The 16636-nt window shown below is 38.5% G+C and overlaps 3 protein-coding genes across 8 annotated transcripts in view; 1 reads left to right on the top strand and 2 right to left on the bottom strand.

The window, feature by feature from the left end:
• The first annotated feature begins 3664 nt into the window (after positions 1-3664).
• chrm4b (cholinergic receptor, muscarinic 4b) lies at positions 3665-6129 on the top strand. Its single transcript, XM_067437034.1, has 2 exons — positions 3665-4477; positions 4645-6129. Exons 1-2 carry the CDS (start codon positions 4423-4425, stop codon positions 5970-5972), a joined length of 1383 nt encoding a protein of 460 aa, XP_067293135.1. The 5' UTR covers positions 3665-4422; the 3' UTR covers positions 5973-6129.
• Positions 6130-7339: 1210 nt separating this feature from the next.
• On the bottom strand, positions 7340-11461 carry mdkb (midkine b). The gene is made up of 4 exons (XM_067437043.1): positions 11306-11461; positions 8379-8458; positions 8135-8302; positions 7340-8052 (listed from the first exon to the last, which is right to left on the bottom strand). Exons 2-4 carry the CDS (start codon positions 8455-8457, stop codon positions 7856-7858), a joined length of 444 nt encoding a protein of 147 aa, XP_067293144.1. The 5' UTR covers position 8458; positions 11306-11461; the 3' UTR covers positions 7340-7855.
• Positions 11462-12966: 1505 nt separating this feature from the next.
• Positions 12967-16636, bottom strand: part of dgkzb (diacylglycerol kinase, zeta b) — a 39074-nt gene continuing 35404 nt past the window's right edge. For all 6 annotated transcript variants that reach the window (XM_067437012.1, XM_067437009.1, XM_067437011.1 and 3 more), the window contains 5 exons: positions 16029-16078; positions 15813-15933; positions 15701-15737; positions 15479-15578; positions 12967-14585 (listed from right to left, as the gene is read on the bottom strand). In XM_067437012.1, the coding sequence (XP_067293113.1) occupies positions 14469-14585; positions 15479-15578; positions 15701-15737; positions 15813-15933; positions 16029-16078 (425 nt within the window). In that variant the 3' untranslated portion in view covers positions 12967-14468. The remainder of the gene's footprint in view (positions 14586-15478; positions 15579-15700; positions 15738-15812; positions 15934-16028; positions 16079-16636) is intronic.

Here is a 16636-nt window from a genome sequence, read left to right on the forward strand (position 1 = left end):
GTGTGTTTGTGGGTGGGTGTGTGTGTTGTGGATGGAGGATGGGGGATGGGCTTAACTGATAAGAGTTGCCTGCAGCATACTTCAGCATTACTACTGTGTGTGTGTGTGTGTGTGTGTGTGTGTGTGTGTGTGTGTGTGTGTGTGTGTGTGTGTGTGTGTGTGTGTGTGTGTGTTCTTTTTTTTAGCCTGGTGGGGACTTCAACCTGAATGCACACAGACTCATGGGGACACGTGTCACTGATTTCTACAGTGTGTGTGTGTGTGTGTGTGTGTGTGTGAGCCACTCTTCTGTCTAAAAAGATTACCTCCCAATGCTGTGCTTTGGCCTGCATTAAAGGATAAAACATTTTATTCTGGGTTTGAATAAAAAAAATAATGTATAAAACCAGTTTATTTGTAGGGCATTGACAATATTGTTTTATATAATTATTTAAATAATTGTGTTAATACAAATAAATATTAATAGAAAAATATAAATATAAAAAAACATTACTAACAAAATAAAACACATTTAATTGTCTTTTGAAACTTTTCCCCACAGTTTAGACTTTACTATTATTGTTTTGCTGAAAATCATGTTTAATCTAAATCTCACTTTGCCTCTCTTTCTCTCTCTCTCTCTCTCTCTCTCTCTCTCTCTCTCTCTCTCTCTCTCTCTCTCTCTCTCTCTCCATATGTGTGTGTGTGTGTGTGTGTGTGTGTGTGTGTGTTTGTAGGGGGATGGTGCCAGCTTCATTTTGATTGTGAAAAGATTAGCTCATTGCTGTGTGCTTTGGCAAGCATTAAAGGATAAAAAAATATATTATTCTGGGTTACAATAAAATTATAGAACCAGTTAATTTGTAACAATAGAAAAAACACATTTGAGTTTCCTTTTCAAACAATGAAGTTTGTGTAACCTAAAAATAAGCAGATTAATGCCTTTTATTTGTGGATGAAAATGAGAGCAAATGATATAGAATAACAAGAAGGTGGGAGTATAGCCTTAGATATGAACCAGGTTGGATATGTCCTTGAGAACACAGTTTTAAAGATAAAACTATTGTTATTGCAAAACAGTGTTTCCAGACAGTGAAGAAAAAAAAAAAACTTTCTCCCACTGTTTAGATTATTATTTTTTTGTTTCTTTCAAATCTTGTTTCTTTCGGAATTAGACTCTGTCTCTCTGTCTGTCGTTCCCCTCCCCCCTCACTCTCCCTCTCTGAATTTCACTCTGTTTGGGTTGTTTGTGTGTGTGTGTGTGTGTGTGTGTGTGTGTGTGTGTGTGTGTGTGTGTGTGTGTGTGTGTGTGTGTGTGTGTGTGTGTGTGTGTGTGTGTGTGTGTGTGTGTGTGTGTGTGTGTGTGTTGAACTTACAACATTTTGAGCTGCAAAATATACATTTGCACATAATTGAAAGTGACCCATTATATCCTAATACATAAAAAAAAATCTATATTTAAATTTCATAATAGGTGTGGCTTGTGGTCATAGGGGTACCAGCTGCTGTGATACATGTGGCATATTAGAGCAATTTTCAAATATTCTCCTGTTTAAATGCATATTGCCTGTCGTGCACATTCTCAGCGGTATAAAAACATGCTGCATGTTTTAGAGAGGTCGACTTTGACCAGTAAATATATTCAGATGACTTTGATATCGTTATTTCAAATTTAATTACATTTAAACATTTAAAAGTCGCTGTTTATAATACACTTCCATAAAATGCATGCAGGCATTTTCCTCTTACCTGACACTGATATTAAAATAATTTTTGCGGTTTCTGTGATTTGGCTTTATTTTTTATTATTTTTTATTTAAAAAAAATATTGAATGCCACACATATTGAAATAAAAATAAGCATGCTTTTTGCTGCATAAAATTGGTGAACAATCACAAGCTACGGTAGGTCAAAAACACACAAGAGAAGTGTAAGGATAATACAACATCAGCATTTGGAAAGTATTCTGCACTCATTTTGAAATTGACATTTGACATCATCTGACATAAAATTAATGAATAAAATGTAATTGATCTCATAGATGTGAGTGTTGTGGTTCCTGATCATAGCAGCACCAGTTGCTGCAGTTAATGAGGTGAATTAAAATGACTTTGACATAGTCCCTTTATTTATTTTTTCCCATATTAAATGCCTATTGGCCTGCTGTGCACAGTTAAGCTGATGCCACCGGGGTGGCGGTGCCCCCGGCTTGGGCCCGTCATCGCTGCTCGCAGCTTTAATTAATTTTGGTTTTATTTGTATCTTGACCATTTTCACAACAGTTAAGCACATTTTTCCCAATTTTTTTATTTCTGTTATTGGTCTCTGCAATTTCTTTCTTATTTTTAGAATACTATATTTTATAATATTTATTGTTGTTTTTTAATTATACGTTTTTAATTAAGTTTATTTGTATCTTGACAATTTTCACAACATGTAAGCACATTTTATATATATATTGTGACTTTTTTTGTTTTTTTGCGGAAATGTGCTTACATGTTATTAAAATTGTCAAGATGTGTGTGTGTGTGTGTGTGTGTGTGTGTGTGTGTGTGTGTGTGTGTGTGTGTGTGTGTGTATCTGGACCAATTATGGTAATGAGAGAATTTGAGAAAATTTTGAAAAAGGTTTTTTTGAACCTTAATGCAGGCTTAATAAATAAGGCTAAAATTTGCTTTACTGTATTTATGCAAACTAATGTTTCTTATATTTTTCTTTTTACTATGTTTATATGAAATTTAAGGCCCATTCACACCAACAACCATAACTATAATGATAACCATATTCCACACCAGCGGACGATATTGTTCTGTTTAATCTAAGAACGCCGTTTTGTCGTTTGTCGCTTTAAATGCTCGAGCTATTAAAGCATGATCAATTCTGATTGGCTATCAATATTTGTATTATTCATCAGCTGGGAAAAATGTTTTTCTAAAAGTGATTCCAACGTTTTCGTTTCTTTGTGCCGTTGTAGTTGTGGTGTGGACTCTACTATTCCTTTATATTTAAAATGGCATTTATAACTATATCTGGTAAAAAAAAAAAAAAAAAAAAGATTTGGTGTCCTTGTTACATATGTTACCATGTAAACTGTAAACCCTAACGCTCAACTGGTTTGAGTAGAGCCAACTCAAATTAAACAAATTAGTCCGAACAAATGAGTGTTTAGAACTTTCTTTTATTTTGAGTTCTCAAAACTGACACATTTTAAGTAATCTAAATTGTTTTGAGTTTTATGAACTTGTTTCTTTTAGTTTAGACTAACTTAAATATAACCGAAACTGGGCTGGGATATCTATTTCCCAGCATGCTTTGCCAAGACACTATGAAGCGACAGTAAATGCCAAAATGAAGTGTTATATTATGTTGTTTTTTGTGCAAGATTAAAGTTGTGTGAGATTTAGTAGTGTTTAATGTTTTACGCTATTTTAGAAGTGGTTCTGTTATGCATGTGAATAGTGGAGCATGAGATTAGTTTGAGAATAGGCATATGTTGCTGTCCTCGTTCAGCAAGTGCTATGCTAATGCTACCAAAGAGTTGTGTAACTAACTACCAATGTGGCATTTACTGAATTAGCTAGTTAAATCTAGCCAAGTTTCTACTACTAAAAATGTGAGATTACATTTAAGTTAAATGTATGAATCATCTTACTCAAATATTTCAAGTTCAGGATATTACAAAATATCTGCAAGGTCTGCTTACTGAAACTTTACATTTCTTAACTTAAAAAAATTGAGGCAACTGATTGCCTGAATTTTTTTGGAGCTTTGCTAACATGTTCGGGTTTACAGTGTACTTACCACAGTAAAAATACGCATAATTGCAAGTAACTAACCCTCAACCAAACCATAATTCTACTCTAACCGTATAGTAACACTGTTAGTTAATATTATTTGGCACTTAAATATATAATTACACACAATGACACCTTAGTGTAACCCTATGTCTTTATCATTATAGTTATCGCCTTTAGTGTGCGGGTCCTTTGCTCAAATCCCAGCATCCTCATTACAACTTTACAATTTTGTCATTTGCTGCTGTATGTGAGAGATTTCTATGAAATTGAGAAAAGGGTAATACAACATTATAATAGACTTGTAATGAAATTAAAAAGATGTGAAACAGCTGTGGAGCTGCAGTACAGCTCAGGTAATTAGATTCTGTTATGTAACTGCTGCCTTCCTCTTTCGATGACAGGAATTGCATTGAGCATGCATGCTTTAAAGAAGCTGCACAAAACCAGGAAAAATTCGGCAGTAATCCGATCCTTCCACATTACTTTAATCATCATCTTCCAGTAAATTCTGTGTATTATTGATACAGCCCAAAGAGGCTGGATAGCTTGTTCCTGGTTGTGTGTTCGGAAGGTGATGATGGGTGTTACTGTTTGAGGAATTAAAAGTCCTCCCAGTCGTTCTCTCATTCAGACGGAGCAGGAGACCATGGAGGTTGGATCTGTCGTTTTGTCAAGGGACTTTGAATGGTTCGTTTCCAATGGTAAGTTTGCTGATGGGATTGTGTTAGTCATCACAATCAAAGTCTTAATTTCTATGTATTAGATCTTTTTGTGTATTAACATTTAAAGATTAGTATATACTGTCAGTAGTGTTTTGCTCATGTCAAGCTCACTTGGTTTATGATTAATGTTCATTTTCTTGTCGCAGGCTCCTCCACAAGTTCCCCCAGCATGCTCAACAGTAGCATGCCCGAAGAATCATACTTGGTGTCGGGAAGACCACGTCGTGCTTTCGGGACTTTTGGGGTGGTCGTCATCATACTTATCTCTAGCTGCATCAGCCTTCTAACAGTCCTGGGCAACGTCCTGGTTCTGCTTTCAATCAAAGTCAACCGTAATCTCCGCACCATCAACAACTACTTCCTTTTTAGTCTTGCTTGTTCAGACCTTATCGTCGGTGTGTTCTCCATGAATCTCTACATTGTTTACGCCGTAAAGGGATACTGGCCTTTGGGGCCGCAGATGTGCGACTTGTGGTTGGTTGTGGATTACGTGGTCAGTAACGCCTCTGTGATGAACCTCCTTCTGATCTGCTTTGATCGGTACTTCTGCGTCACCCGTCCTCTGAGTTACCCAACCAAACGTACCGCAAGGTGGGCAGGGGTTATGATTGCTGCGGCTTGGTTGCAGTCTCTGCTTCTCTGGGCTCCAGCCATCCTGCTTTGGCAAGCTGGGAGAGACCGACGCAACGTCTCAGAGGGACAATGTTACATCCTGCTCCTTGCTAACCCTGCTGTAACCCTGGCAACCACCATCCCAGCATTCTACATTCCTGTCGTAATAATGACTGTACTGTACACACGGATATCCCTAGCCAGTCAGAGACGGGTTTGTAAGTTGAAGTCTGAATCCGCGAACTTGCTTAACCCATCTAAGACAAATGGAGGAACATCTACCGCAAACCCTGACCTAGTGAATGACATTAAACCAGAAGAAACATGTCCGTTAAAACGAGATTCAGACCTCGTTAAAAGGGAGCGACTCTGTAGCATGCCTTCCGTAGAGTTCAGCAAAACGGACTACTCCCTGGATTCGAGCCCTGACGCCTGTGTGGAAGACCAAGGGCTGGATGCACAAACCTTGAGAGCAAAGAGCTTGACAGGGTGCACAGACACTAGCAGGACAACGCAACCTTACTGTTTTCCAAACCACACTACCGTTCAGGTTCAACGGCAAACATCCAGGGTCGTCTCCAAGAACGCCAGACGGAAGGCTCTGAGAGAGAGGAAGGTGACAAAGACCGTCCTTGCCGTTCTTCTAGCCTTCATCGTCACCTGGACGCCCTATAGTGTTATGGTTCTGATTGGCACCTTCTGCCGCTGGTGTGTCCCTGAAATTCTTTGGATGGTGGGCTACTTTCTGTGTTACGTCAACAGCACGGTTAATCCAGTATGCTACGCGCTCTGCAATGCCACCTTCAAAAGAACCTTTAAACGGCTGTTGATGTGCAAGTTCAAAAATCTGACGTTAAAATGAGCTGGACTTAATCATATATTCAGGCTCCTGACCAACCAACAAGGAACCTGATTTGCTAAAGCATTGTAACTTTGAAGCAGTTTTACCAGAGCCCCAAAAGTGAAAATAAATGTGTTGGTTGAGGTTATAGATGTTTGTCATGATCTCGCAAGCATCACATGTACAACTGTATGTAGTATCGTAAAGAAGATTTTAAGCTGTTTGCGAATGCATTATTTTAATGAGCACTGTGTTGGTTTACCAGAGACAAAAGTGTAAATAAAGTATGCAGTGTTTATCAAGTTGCTGATATTGCATGCATTTGTATCGTAAATGTGTTTTAAGTTGTTCGCAAATGTATTTTTATATAAATAGTTGTATGTATTTTCCTATACAGACACGGATCTGCGGAAACATCTAAAAACACTGTATTATTCGTGCCAGGCCAGTAGATGGCGATGTCACCTGCTAGGTTCGAAATCACATACGAAGGGTACGTTTACACGACATTGATGTACTAAAAACGGGAGCGTTTTTTACGTACAGTTGACACCGTTGTCTAAACGATCATAGTTCACATAAATTTGCGTAAACAACTAAAACGCTGTGTTATTCAGTGTTATTAAGTATTCAGTGTTTATCAAGTTGCTGATATTGCATGCATTTGTATTGTAAATGTGTTTTAAGTTGTTTGCAAATGCATTTTTATATAAATAGTTGTATGTATATATGTAAATCAATGCAATAATTTAGAGCAGACAACGTGGGTTTACTAAAGCAAAAAGTTAAAATTAACGTCACTGAAATTGCATTTGTTCTGTATGGAAGCCATGGAATAAATCAATTAAAAGACAATTGTGACTTTTTATCACACAATTCAGACTTTTTTCTCGCGAATACGAGTTTATATCTCACAATTCTGAATTTATAACTTGCAATCGACTTTTTTTCTTTAAAGTCAGAATTGCCAGTTATAGTGTCAACATTTTGAGAAAACTTGCAATTCTGACTTCTCACAGCTGCAAATTTAAAACTCACAATTCTGACTATAATTCGCAATTCCAAGTTTATAACTGCAATTGTGACTATAACTCATAATTGCGTGTTTATATAATGCAATTCTGAGGGGAAAAACTTGAAATTGAAAATCGAATTGCGAAATTTGACTTCCATAGTTCTTTGTGATATGCTGAAAATAAATTTTTAAGTTTGTAAGCCTTACTTTTTGCACAGTAAATGAGTAAAACACATTTGTGTAAATCGTGTCATCAATCGTAACATCATTACAGTTGCATGTGCTAATTATAAGACTCGACATTTATAAGTAATTCCCAAGTTTGTCCGTCTTGAACAGATAAATGTTGTTTTTAAAAAGGCACCAGAAAGTATTATTGAAAATACACTTTCATTTATTCACAACCTGTAGAAGTAATCAGTTAGTGTTGTAAATTTGATTGTACATCCATCAAATCTAAAAACATAAACATTTATAAACATAGATACTTTATATAGGCCGTTACTGCCAGGAGCTGTGTTCGTTTAAGCATTATAAAGTACAGAAATCGTCTTCAATTCGATTTGTTGTCATTTAAAATACTTCCTTTTAGGGGTGCAGTTAGGGTTTTTCTCTTTAGTAAAGACAATTTGTTAGACAACAGATTTGCTGCGGCCTATTTTTTACATGCAAAGTCAATTACAATTAAAAATTTGCTACAGAGATCAAATTACAACAGCATAGACGCATACATTTACTAATTACAAAACGAAGAAGGTGGAAATAAAAACAATAGGTAGAGCTACAGTTTTTTTTTTTCCTCTCAGCATTCATCTTTTGGAGGATTTGGGAGTGTCACATAGGAATGTACCAATGAGTGGGCAATGGGGCAGTTAGGGTGGTCTTCAAGTTAGTTTTCCTTCCCTTTTCCTTTCTTCTTCTCGCCTCCCTTGGGTTTGGGGGTCTTTGGGGTGCAAGGTTTGGACACTTTAATAGTGGACTGGCATTCAGCGTTGAACAGTGCCTTCTTTAATTGCCCAGACCTGCTTCTGGTTCCTGTAGTAGTGTCACATTCGGCCCAACGACCAAACTTGTACTTGCAGTCAGCTTAAAACAAAGAATAAGTTAGAATGAATGGCCGGTCGAAATGTATTTATTTGATTTCGTATACAGACATGTAACTTCTTACCGCCAAAGTCCTTCTTCCAGTTGCATGGGACTTTGCACTTGGTTTTCTTTGTCTGTTCGTTGCAGGTCGCCTCCCGAATGCCAGCGCCGCAGTCGCCGCTGTTGGGCACACATTTCCCATACTGCCATTCGCTGCACTCAGCATCTGCTTTGGGCTCTTTGCCCTTTTCTGTCGCAAAATAGAGTGGTTATTAATGGTATCACACAAAAAGAATGCATTACATTATTTTGTAAAGGATAAGAACCTTTTTTCTTCATACTGGCTTCCACGGTGATCATCAACACCACCAGCAGCACAAGCGCTATAGAGAATAAACTCCGCATTCTGTGAAGAAATACAGCTGATATTAAAGTAGATACACAATGTCTTGATACTCGTGTATATGTATGTATGTATGTATGTGTATATATATATATATATATATATATATATATATATATATATAAAATATTGATAGATTTTATTATTATTTATATTACACTACTATTATAGTATTCATTGCTTTTGTTTTTTAGTATATTCTTACTTTTCAGTTGTAGTAATTTTAGCACTTCAACTTAAATGTACTTTATTTTAGTTAGTTGCCAAGGCAATATTTGTAAGGGTAAAACAGAAAAGTTTCGCATACAGACACGGATCTGCGAAAACGTCTTAAACACTGTATTATTTGTGCCAGGCCAGTAGATGGCGATCTCACTTATGCTAGGTTCAAAATTACATACGAAGGGTACGTTTACTCGACAATGTTGTACTAAAAACAGAAGCGTTTTTCTCGTACAGTTGACACCGTTGTCTGAACGATCATAGTTTACACAGATTTGCGAAAACGACTACAACGCTATTCATGTTATTCATGCCAGGCCAGTAGATGGCGATGTCACTTTGTGAAGAAACACTACAGGACTATAGAGGGAATGCAATAATGATATTGCCCAGACAGTGCGCAAAGAGTGCTCCCTTTATAATCACTAAAAGCTGTCACTCATTCAATTAACGCAATCTCACAGATTTTCCCAGTGAAGCTGGTATACAATGAATCTCTTATTTCACAATGTTTGCATTTATAGAGACGCGCTTGTTAACTGAACTCATGCGCATGACATCACAATTTTCACCAATTCATAATTTTAGTAGTTTACATGGAGACGATAATGGTATAGTTTGGTACAACAATACTTGTACTTTGAATGCCATTTTCAAAAGTTTGTTTTTACGCCCCAAAATGTCGTTGTTGTGTAAATGAATGACCAAATGGCATTAGAATTGTGCGGTTTTCGTTGACAACGGTGTCGTGTAAGCGGCCCCCTTAGTAGATACTACTTTTGAATTTACTTCGCAACTGTTAAAAAAGCTTGTGCTTATAGTATAGATGGCGGAAGTAGCCTACGTATACAAATTTGAATGTACTACATCTGCCATTTTGCTTCTGTCACATGACAATCTACCATAAATCCTCTCCTGTGGCCTCGTGGGATAGCAAAGCGTCCATTGAATGCGCACTTTAGAATCGGCGGGAGTTGGAGACTTTTCGCTTGCTATGTATTCCGACATAACTCTTTTGGCGTACTGTTTTTCGCATACTATAAGGTAGGGAAATTTTCCATTTTTGGATGCGGTGTTTGTAAAGGAACACTCGCCTAAACTGAACACGTAATACACATAGTGTAGTTTACATTGATGATGATGGTATGGTTTCCAAAAACTTTCACTTTGAAACTTGTTTTTAAGTTAAAAACGTCCATCTAATATGGTTATTTCAATGGGGAAATTTTTTTTTATCAGTTTTGTTTTATTTAACCATGACAACACTAGAGAACATGGCTAGTCTTGCCAAGTGTGTTCACAACAGCATTATTTCCGAGGTCCTATATAAACACCAAAACACACTGAACCGGATAATAACACATCAGATATTAATGTTTTGTTTGTACTGTCTGAATTAAAGACACCGTGTACACGATGTCCTACGCCATCCTAGCAGCTCGCAGTGTGTGACTCCATAAAAGAGCCTCTCTATATTTTACTCTTTTCTTGCAGGGGGAAAAAAAGCACACAGCACTTCTCCCTTTCATTCTTTTCCTGCCTCCATTAAAACAGGCTCCTTTCAAGGCGCAGCCCGCGGCACGGCTCCATTCTTCAGTCACTCATAAATGTGAAGGGCTCCTCGGGGTCGGACTTTTGTGTGAGGAGAAACAGCGGTCGGCAGGGGTCCCCCGCCTCCCCTCCTTAGCCTCCGCGGGGAGAGAGGCCAAGTACTCACAGACCTTCAGCTGGGCCTTAGAGGAGCCTGATTCACTGGCTCCGAACAAAGCAGGATCTCGCCCGTTTTGCTTTCCTCTCTGAAAGAGCCCGAACACAGATCCCATGCTGTGTCTTGAGGAGGGGGGGGGCGACTCCTTTGAATATAAGCCTATTTGCATTGGAGGACAAACCCCGCTCTGTGATGCTGCCTTTGATAAATGCAGAACTGGACATTTTGAAAACTTCCTCAAGGAGCACAAAGTTCAACCGCATCTGGAGCGCTTCGTCCCGTCAGAATGAAATTGCGAGGCCTGATGTCGTCTGTTTGGTTCTGATTTGGAGAAGTGGGTCAGCAGTTGCTGGCAGCTGGTCCTCTGCTCTTTGGCACTTACAGTGCATCATTTTCCCTGACAGCACTAAGAGCCCTTATTGCGCTCGAAACCAAACTCCACGAAGCAACTATTTAAAGAGACATCCGCCATTAAATCATCTTCAACACACTGCGATAGTGACGCTATCCAGTTAACGACGCTGTTATTCTAAACTCAGGAAATATTCCATATTAAACTCAAACCAGACATTTTATGGTCTAAAATTGTTCTTCACATTAAACGTTCATTGAATCTCGACGCGTTTGTTATTGATAGATCACGCCTTCTTTCATAGCCTATATCATCATTTCACACCATAAATACGCCAGAAACATATCAATACGGTATATAATCGCACTAAAACGCAGATACAAATAAAATGAAATAAATAACGACAATAGAAACAAATAGGCTACATAAAAATCCGATCCAGGTCAATCACAGATATTTGCATTATTTATATCACACATGTAGGCTATTATTCAAACGCAGCGTCGGGAAACATCTACTGCCGGTTAATAATAGTCATGGGTTATGATGATGATAATGATGTACTTGCCTTATTGCTGTGAATATGATGCTGTGCTGTGAGCGTGAATGTGTTCAGCTCTCTCTATGATCTCTGCTGCTCTTTGTGTTTCTCCGAACTAGTTTGAGCTGGTCGCATAGCTGTGCACTTACACACACACTCTCTCTCTCTCTCTCTCTCTCTCTCTCTCTCTCTCTCTCTCTCTCTCTCTCTCTCTCTCTCTCTCTCTCTCTCTCTCTCTCTCTCTCTCTCTCTCTCTCTCTCTCTCTCTCTCTCTCTCTCTCTCCACGAAGGATCTATTATCGTTTGAGAAGTGTGTGATAATGGAGTGTTATTGTCTTGTTGAAGAGGATTTATTTTTTACACATTTTGTGTATTTACTTAAATAAGTTATATGTGATTCATAGTGATAAAAGGCATTTTAATTATATTTTATCTATCTATCTATCTATCTATCTATCTATCTATCTATCTATCTATCTATCTATCTATCTATCTATCTATCTATCTATCTATCTATCTATCTATCTAGCGCTCCATCCATCCATCCATCCATCCATTTCTGAGTGAAAATTGTTTCAAGGTAAACAAACCAATACACCATGTTTTCTGTTTTATTGGTAACACTTTACAATAAGGTTTCATTGGTCATGTTAACTAAAGTAAGAATGAACAATGGGCTATTTATTGAGCATTTATTAAATGTATGTCGATTTCAAAATTTATTAAAACATTTTTAAAATCAAAAGTTGTATTTGTTGATGTTAGTTAACATGAACAACAAACAATGAACAGCTGTATTATTATTATTATTAATCAATGTTAACATAGATTAAATATTACAAATATATTGCTCATTGTTTGTTCATGTTACTTAATATTCAATTGATCAGTTGGCTTAACTTAAAAACGTGAGAGAACCTGTTGACTTTAAATTAAGTAAATAAACGACAATTCCACACAACTTATTTTTTTTAATTACGCATGGTACATTTACTTAATTTCAAGTCAACGGGTTTCCTCATTTTTTTTCCCCCCCGGCACTTTCACGAATTTGAAATTAGCTGTATACATTTAAATCTATTTTCTCTAGTGTTTTTAATCAAATACCTTAATAATATTTCATAAATATTGTGTTTTTTGTCACTTATTTTAATTTAATTAATTTTTTATTCTGTCCATTTGAATTAGCCCTACCATTGTGTGAAATGTTATCTAAAGAAACCTGTCTATCTATATAGCGTATATGATTTCTCCAATGATTCTTTATTCAGATGAGCTTATGTAAAATGTTTCTTGGACATAACACTATCTCCCATATTTGAAATAAGCAGAGGTTGAACTGAGGTTAAACTGATTTGCGTCTATTCCCTCCTCCAGAAATAGAGCTGGAGCAGGAGAGAGAAAACAATAACCTTATCTCCGAAATGATAAATGAGTCACAAATGTCAACACATCCATCATTGCCGGTAACTCATCCAGACATAAAGAGCCTCCTAGGGAGAGGCACAGTTCAACATTATACACTGTTTACCACCCGGTGCTCGAAACCCTGTGAAGACGCCATTGCTGTGTGATAAGAGAACGAGAGTGTAATGAGGATGGCGGATGTGTATTCAGACTCCATATGTAAATGTTCTCAGCCAATCAAACCCTATATAATAAAAAGTACATTCAGTAAATACACAAACTCATTTTAAAGACTTTATTTATTCCTTCCCCCCCACCCCCAAGTAGACAATAACAAACCAGCCCAAGAACAAATATATGACTATTCCTCTAACAAAATACTTATCTACTCTTATAAATAAAGCATTATCTAAGTTCATATCACATACAAATGAAAGACCTTTATGTAGGAACAGATTGCTCACACATTTTTAAAATGTTTGACAGATTATATACATGTATCATCTATTTGGAATTGCATAGCAACTCATACAAAGCACTGACAAAATACATATTCTATCATAATGACATCTCACCACAAACACACTATGGCAATGCTGACAACATAATGTTGTCAGATGGCTGCTTTGTAAAAAGGCCAGCTTTCCTGTCTCTGTTATTATTAAAGCATTTAGTCAATTTTACATGTACATAAAGTGACCCGGTTTAATACGCAAAAGTTTAAAACTTGTAACTGCAGACGATGACATAAATATATATATAACTGTAACGCACCAATGCAAAACCCATGACAACTCGTTTTAGTTTTCTTCCATTCGTCACTGAAAATGATTTAAATCTCAGGATTAAGCCTTAAAACTGTTTCTGTGTAACTAACATGCTCACTTTGGCTGGAAACCAAAACGAACAAGTTTTTAGTTGCTGAATGACCTAAAATCACACTGGTGAGATCGAATTTGAATTTAAATGTAAAGCGGTCAGTCCAAGCAATCTACGCTATGAACATATGATCCCATTCCTGAAAGAAACTTCATTCATTTAGGCGTACATTTATGGTCATAAAATGACCAAAAGGAAAATCTATTGACTAAAAAAAAAAAAAAAAAAAATTATATATATATGAAGAATACAGAATTGATTTAATGCTATCTAAAGTAGTAATTAATGGAATGTTTTTAGGAAATTCAAGCATTTACCACAAAGAGAGAAACTGGCCGTAAGCAACAGCTGAGGAAGCATTCTTAAACGCAGGAGGCTATGAAAACAACGTCTATCTCCAGTCAGAACAAACACATGAAGTGGAAGTCAAGCTAAAGGAAGTTTCCAGTAGACTACGGTCACACAAACTCTGTAAAACCTTCAGATGTGTGACCAGAATTTTTAAATTCAAATGTAAATGTAATCAGAAGCAGCAAAAAAACAAATCTCTCCAGTTAATCTCATACGAGGTTTATCTGGTTTTCTTTAAAGTAGTTCAGTAAAAGCCACTTTTATACATGTACTTCAGCCCTGAAATTCCCAAACTTTTGCACATTGTGTCTTAAGGAGCAGAGCGGTGCAGCTTTGTGCCGGCCCGAAAGCTGGACGCGACGTAGCAAACTCATGCATTCTGAAACATGACACGAACACTGTCTTTTTGGCATTACAATCAATACAGAGAGCAGACAAACTAATTTCCACACACATGCTGCCTCATAGCATCGCTAACATTTGGCCATACCGGATAAACCGGCCTCGGGAGAGACGAGATAAGCCTCTGTGGTTTGGTGGCAGCTGGAGACCGTCACACAGCCGTCTCATGGTCATCCCTCTGGATCATCTGGTGGTGCTGTCGGTTTTCCAAGTACTCGGCCAACTCGAGGTCTTGAGCTCTCTCTGCGTACATCTTTGGGGTGTCACCCTGCAGGATCAAGGAAAGACAGTTTTTAAGAATGTTATTTATTTGGAAAAAAGTGGGAAGGTGGATGGATGGGTAGACAGGTGTGAATGGGTGGGTGTGTAGGTGGATGGAAGGGTGGATGGAGGGTTTGGTAGGTGGATGGTTGGTTGGTTTTGGTGGATGGATCAAGGAAAGACAGTTTTTAAAAATGTAATTTATTTGGAAAAAAGTGGGTAGGTGGATGGATGGGTAGACAGTTGTGATTGGGTTGGTGTTCAGGTGGATGGATGGTTTGGTAGATGGATGGATGGATGGATGGGTAGGTAGGTGGATGGTTGGTTTGGTAGGTGGATGGATGGATGGGTGGATAGGTGGATAGTTGGTTTGGTGGATGGATGGGTGGATGGATGGATGGATGGATGGATGTATGGATGGATGGATGGATGGATGGGTGGGTGGATGGGTAGGTGGATGGTTGGTTTGGTAGGTTGGTGGATGGATGGATGGGTGGATAGTTGGTTTGGTAGATGGATGGATGGGTGGATAGGTGGATAGTTGGTTTGGTAGATGGATGGATGGGTGGGTGAATAAGTGGATAGTTGGTTTGATAGATGGATGGATGGATGGATGATGGATGGATGGGTGGATGGGTAGGTGGATGGTTGGTTTGGTAGGTGGGTGGATGGATGGGTGGATAGTTGGTTTGGTAGATGGATGGATGGATGGATGGATAGGTGGATAGTTGGTTTGGTAGATGGATGGATGGGTGGGTGGGTGGTTGGTTGGATGGATGGATGGATGGATGGATGGATGGGTGGAGTGGGTGGTGGAGTGGGTGGATGGATGGATGCAAGGGATCCAAGGAAATGAAAGGAAATAATAGCGAGGTCTGTGGTCCATGTGCATGTCCTGACCTGTAGGTCTGTCTTCATGAGGGACGCCCCGGCATCCACCAGATAACAGCAGATGGTCCTCTGGCACAGCGCAGCTGCCTTGTGCAGGGCCGTCTCCCCTCTGAGGTCAGAACACAGAAACACAGCTCGTGACCGTTATCTTGCTGAATGTGGTTGTTTCAAATCAAAACTTCCTTTCAATATGTTTTGCTTTCACCACAAATGAAACGGAGCACTACTTACGTTGATTTCTCCGTCACATCCAGGATGCAGGCAGGAGCTGTTCGCCAAAAACAGTCAAAGATTAGAAATTAGACAAAAGTCAAAGTCAAAGAATGAAGTCCAACCAACTCACCATTATCAGTGATGAACTTCACAATATTTTTGCTGCCTGAAACGACTGCGTGATGAAGGAGGGTGCAGCCGAAACGGTCCTGGACCAACAGATTCGCCCCTTCTTCATGCATCTGTACCAGCTGAGAACATCAACCAGCAGAGAAACAGTTCATCAGCTCTGGCAATACACAGCACTAAGGTATGATATTGCTTAAATAGGTTACTTTAAGAATACCTTTTCAATGTCGTCACACTTCACGGCATCAAAGAGCAAATTTATTGATTCTGAAAGAAATGGGAAAAAACATAAGCACTGTTATTGTACTAAATTGGTACAATACGATTGTTATTGTACAGTGTATTGTAAAAAATACACTGATTATCTCTCCATCACCGCACCTGTTCGTGGGTGAGATATATTAGGCAGCAAGTGAACATTTTGTCCTCAAAGTTGATGTGTTAGAAGCAGGAAAAATGGGCAAGCGTTAGGATTTGAGCGAGTTTGACAAGGGCCAAATTGTGATGGCTAGACGACCGGGTCAGAGCATCTCCAAAACTGCAGCTCTTGTGGGCTGTTCCCGGTCTGCAGTGGTCAGTCTCTATCAAAAGTGCTCCAAAGAAGGAACAGTGGAGAACCGGCCACAGGGTCATGGATGTCTTGAGCGGCCGAGGCTCATTGATGCACGTGGGGAGTGAAGTCTGGTCCGTGTGGTCCGATCAAACAGACAAGCTACTAGCTAATTGCTCTAGAAGTTAATGCTGGTTCTGATAGAAAGGTGTCAGAATACACAGAGCATCAGTTTGTTGTGTATGGGGCTGCATAGCCGCAGACCAGTCAGGGTG

This window comes from Pseudorasbora parva, chromosome 25 (assembly GCF_024679245.1).
Source record: "Pseudorasbora parva isolate DD20220531a chromosome 25, ASM2467924v1, whole genome shotgun sequence".
Taxonomy (NCBI): Eukaryota; Metazoa; Chordata; class Actinopteri; order Cypriniformes; family Gobionidae; genus Pseudorasbora; species Pseudorasbora parva.

Excerpts from the sequence above, each read along its gene's own strand:
- chrm4b (XM_067437034.1), top strand. The coding sequence starts at position 4,423 with ATGGAGGTTGGATCTGTCGTTTTGTCAAGGGACTTTGAATGGTTCGTT. Across the intron at positions 4,478-4,644 it reads TGAATGGTTCGTTTCCAATG|GCTCCTCCACAAGTTCCCCC; the intron begins GTAAGTTTGCTG and ends TTCTTGTCGCAG.
- mdkb (XM_067437043.1), bottom strand. The coding sequence starts at position 8,457 with ATGCGGAGTTTATTCTCTATAGCGCTTGTGCTGCTGGTGGTGTTGATG. Across the intron at positions 8,303-8,378 it reads AGCCAGTATGAAGAAAAAAG|AAAAGGGCAAAGAGCCCAAA; the intron begins GTTCTTATCCTT and ends ATTTTGCGACAG. Across the intron at positions 8,053-8,134 it reads CTGGAAGAAGGACTTTGGCG|CTGACTGCAAGTACAAGTTT; the intron begins GTAAGAAGTTAC and ends CTTTGTTTTAAG.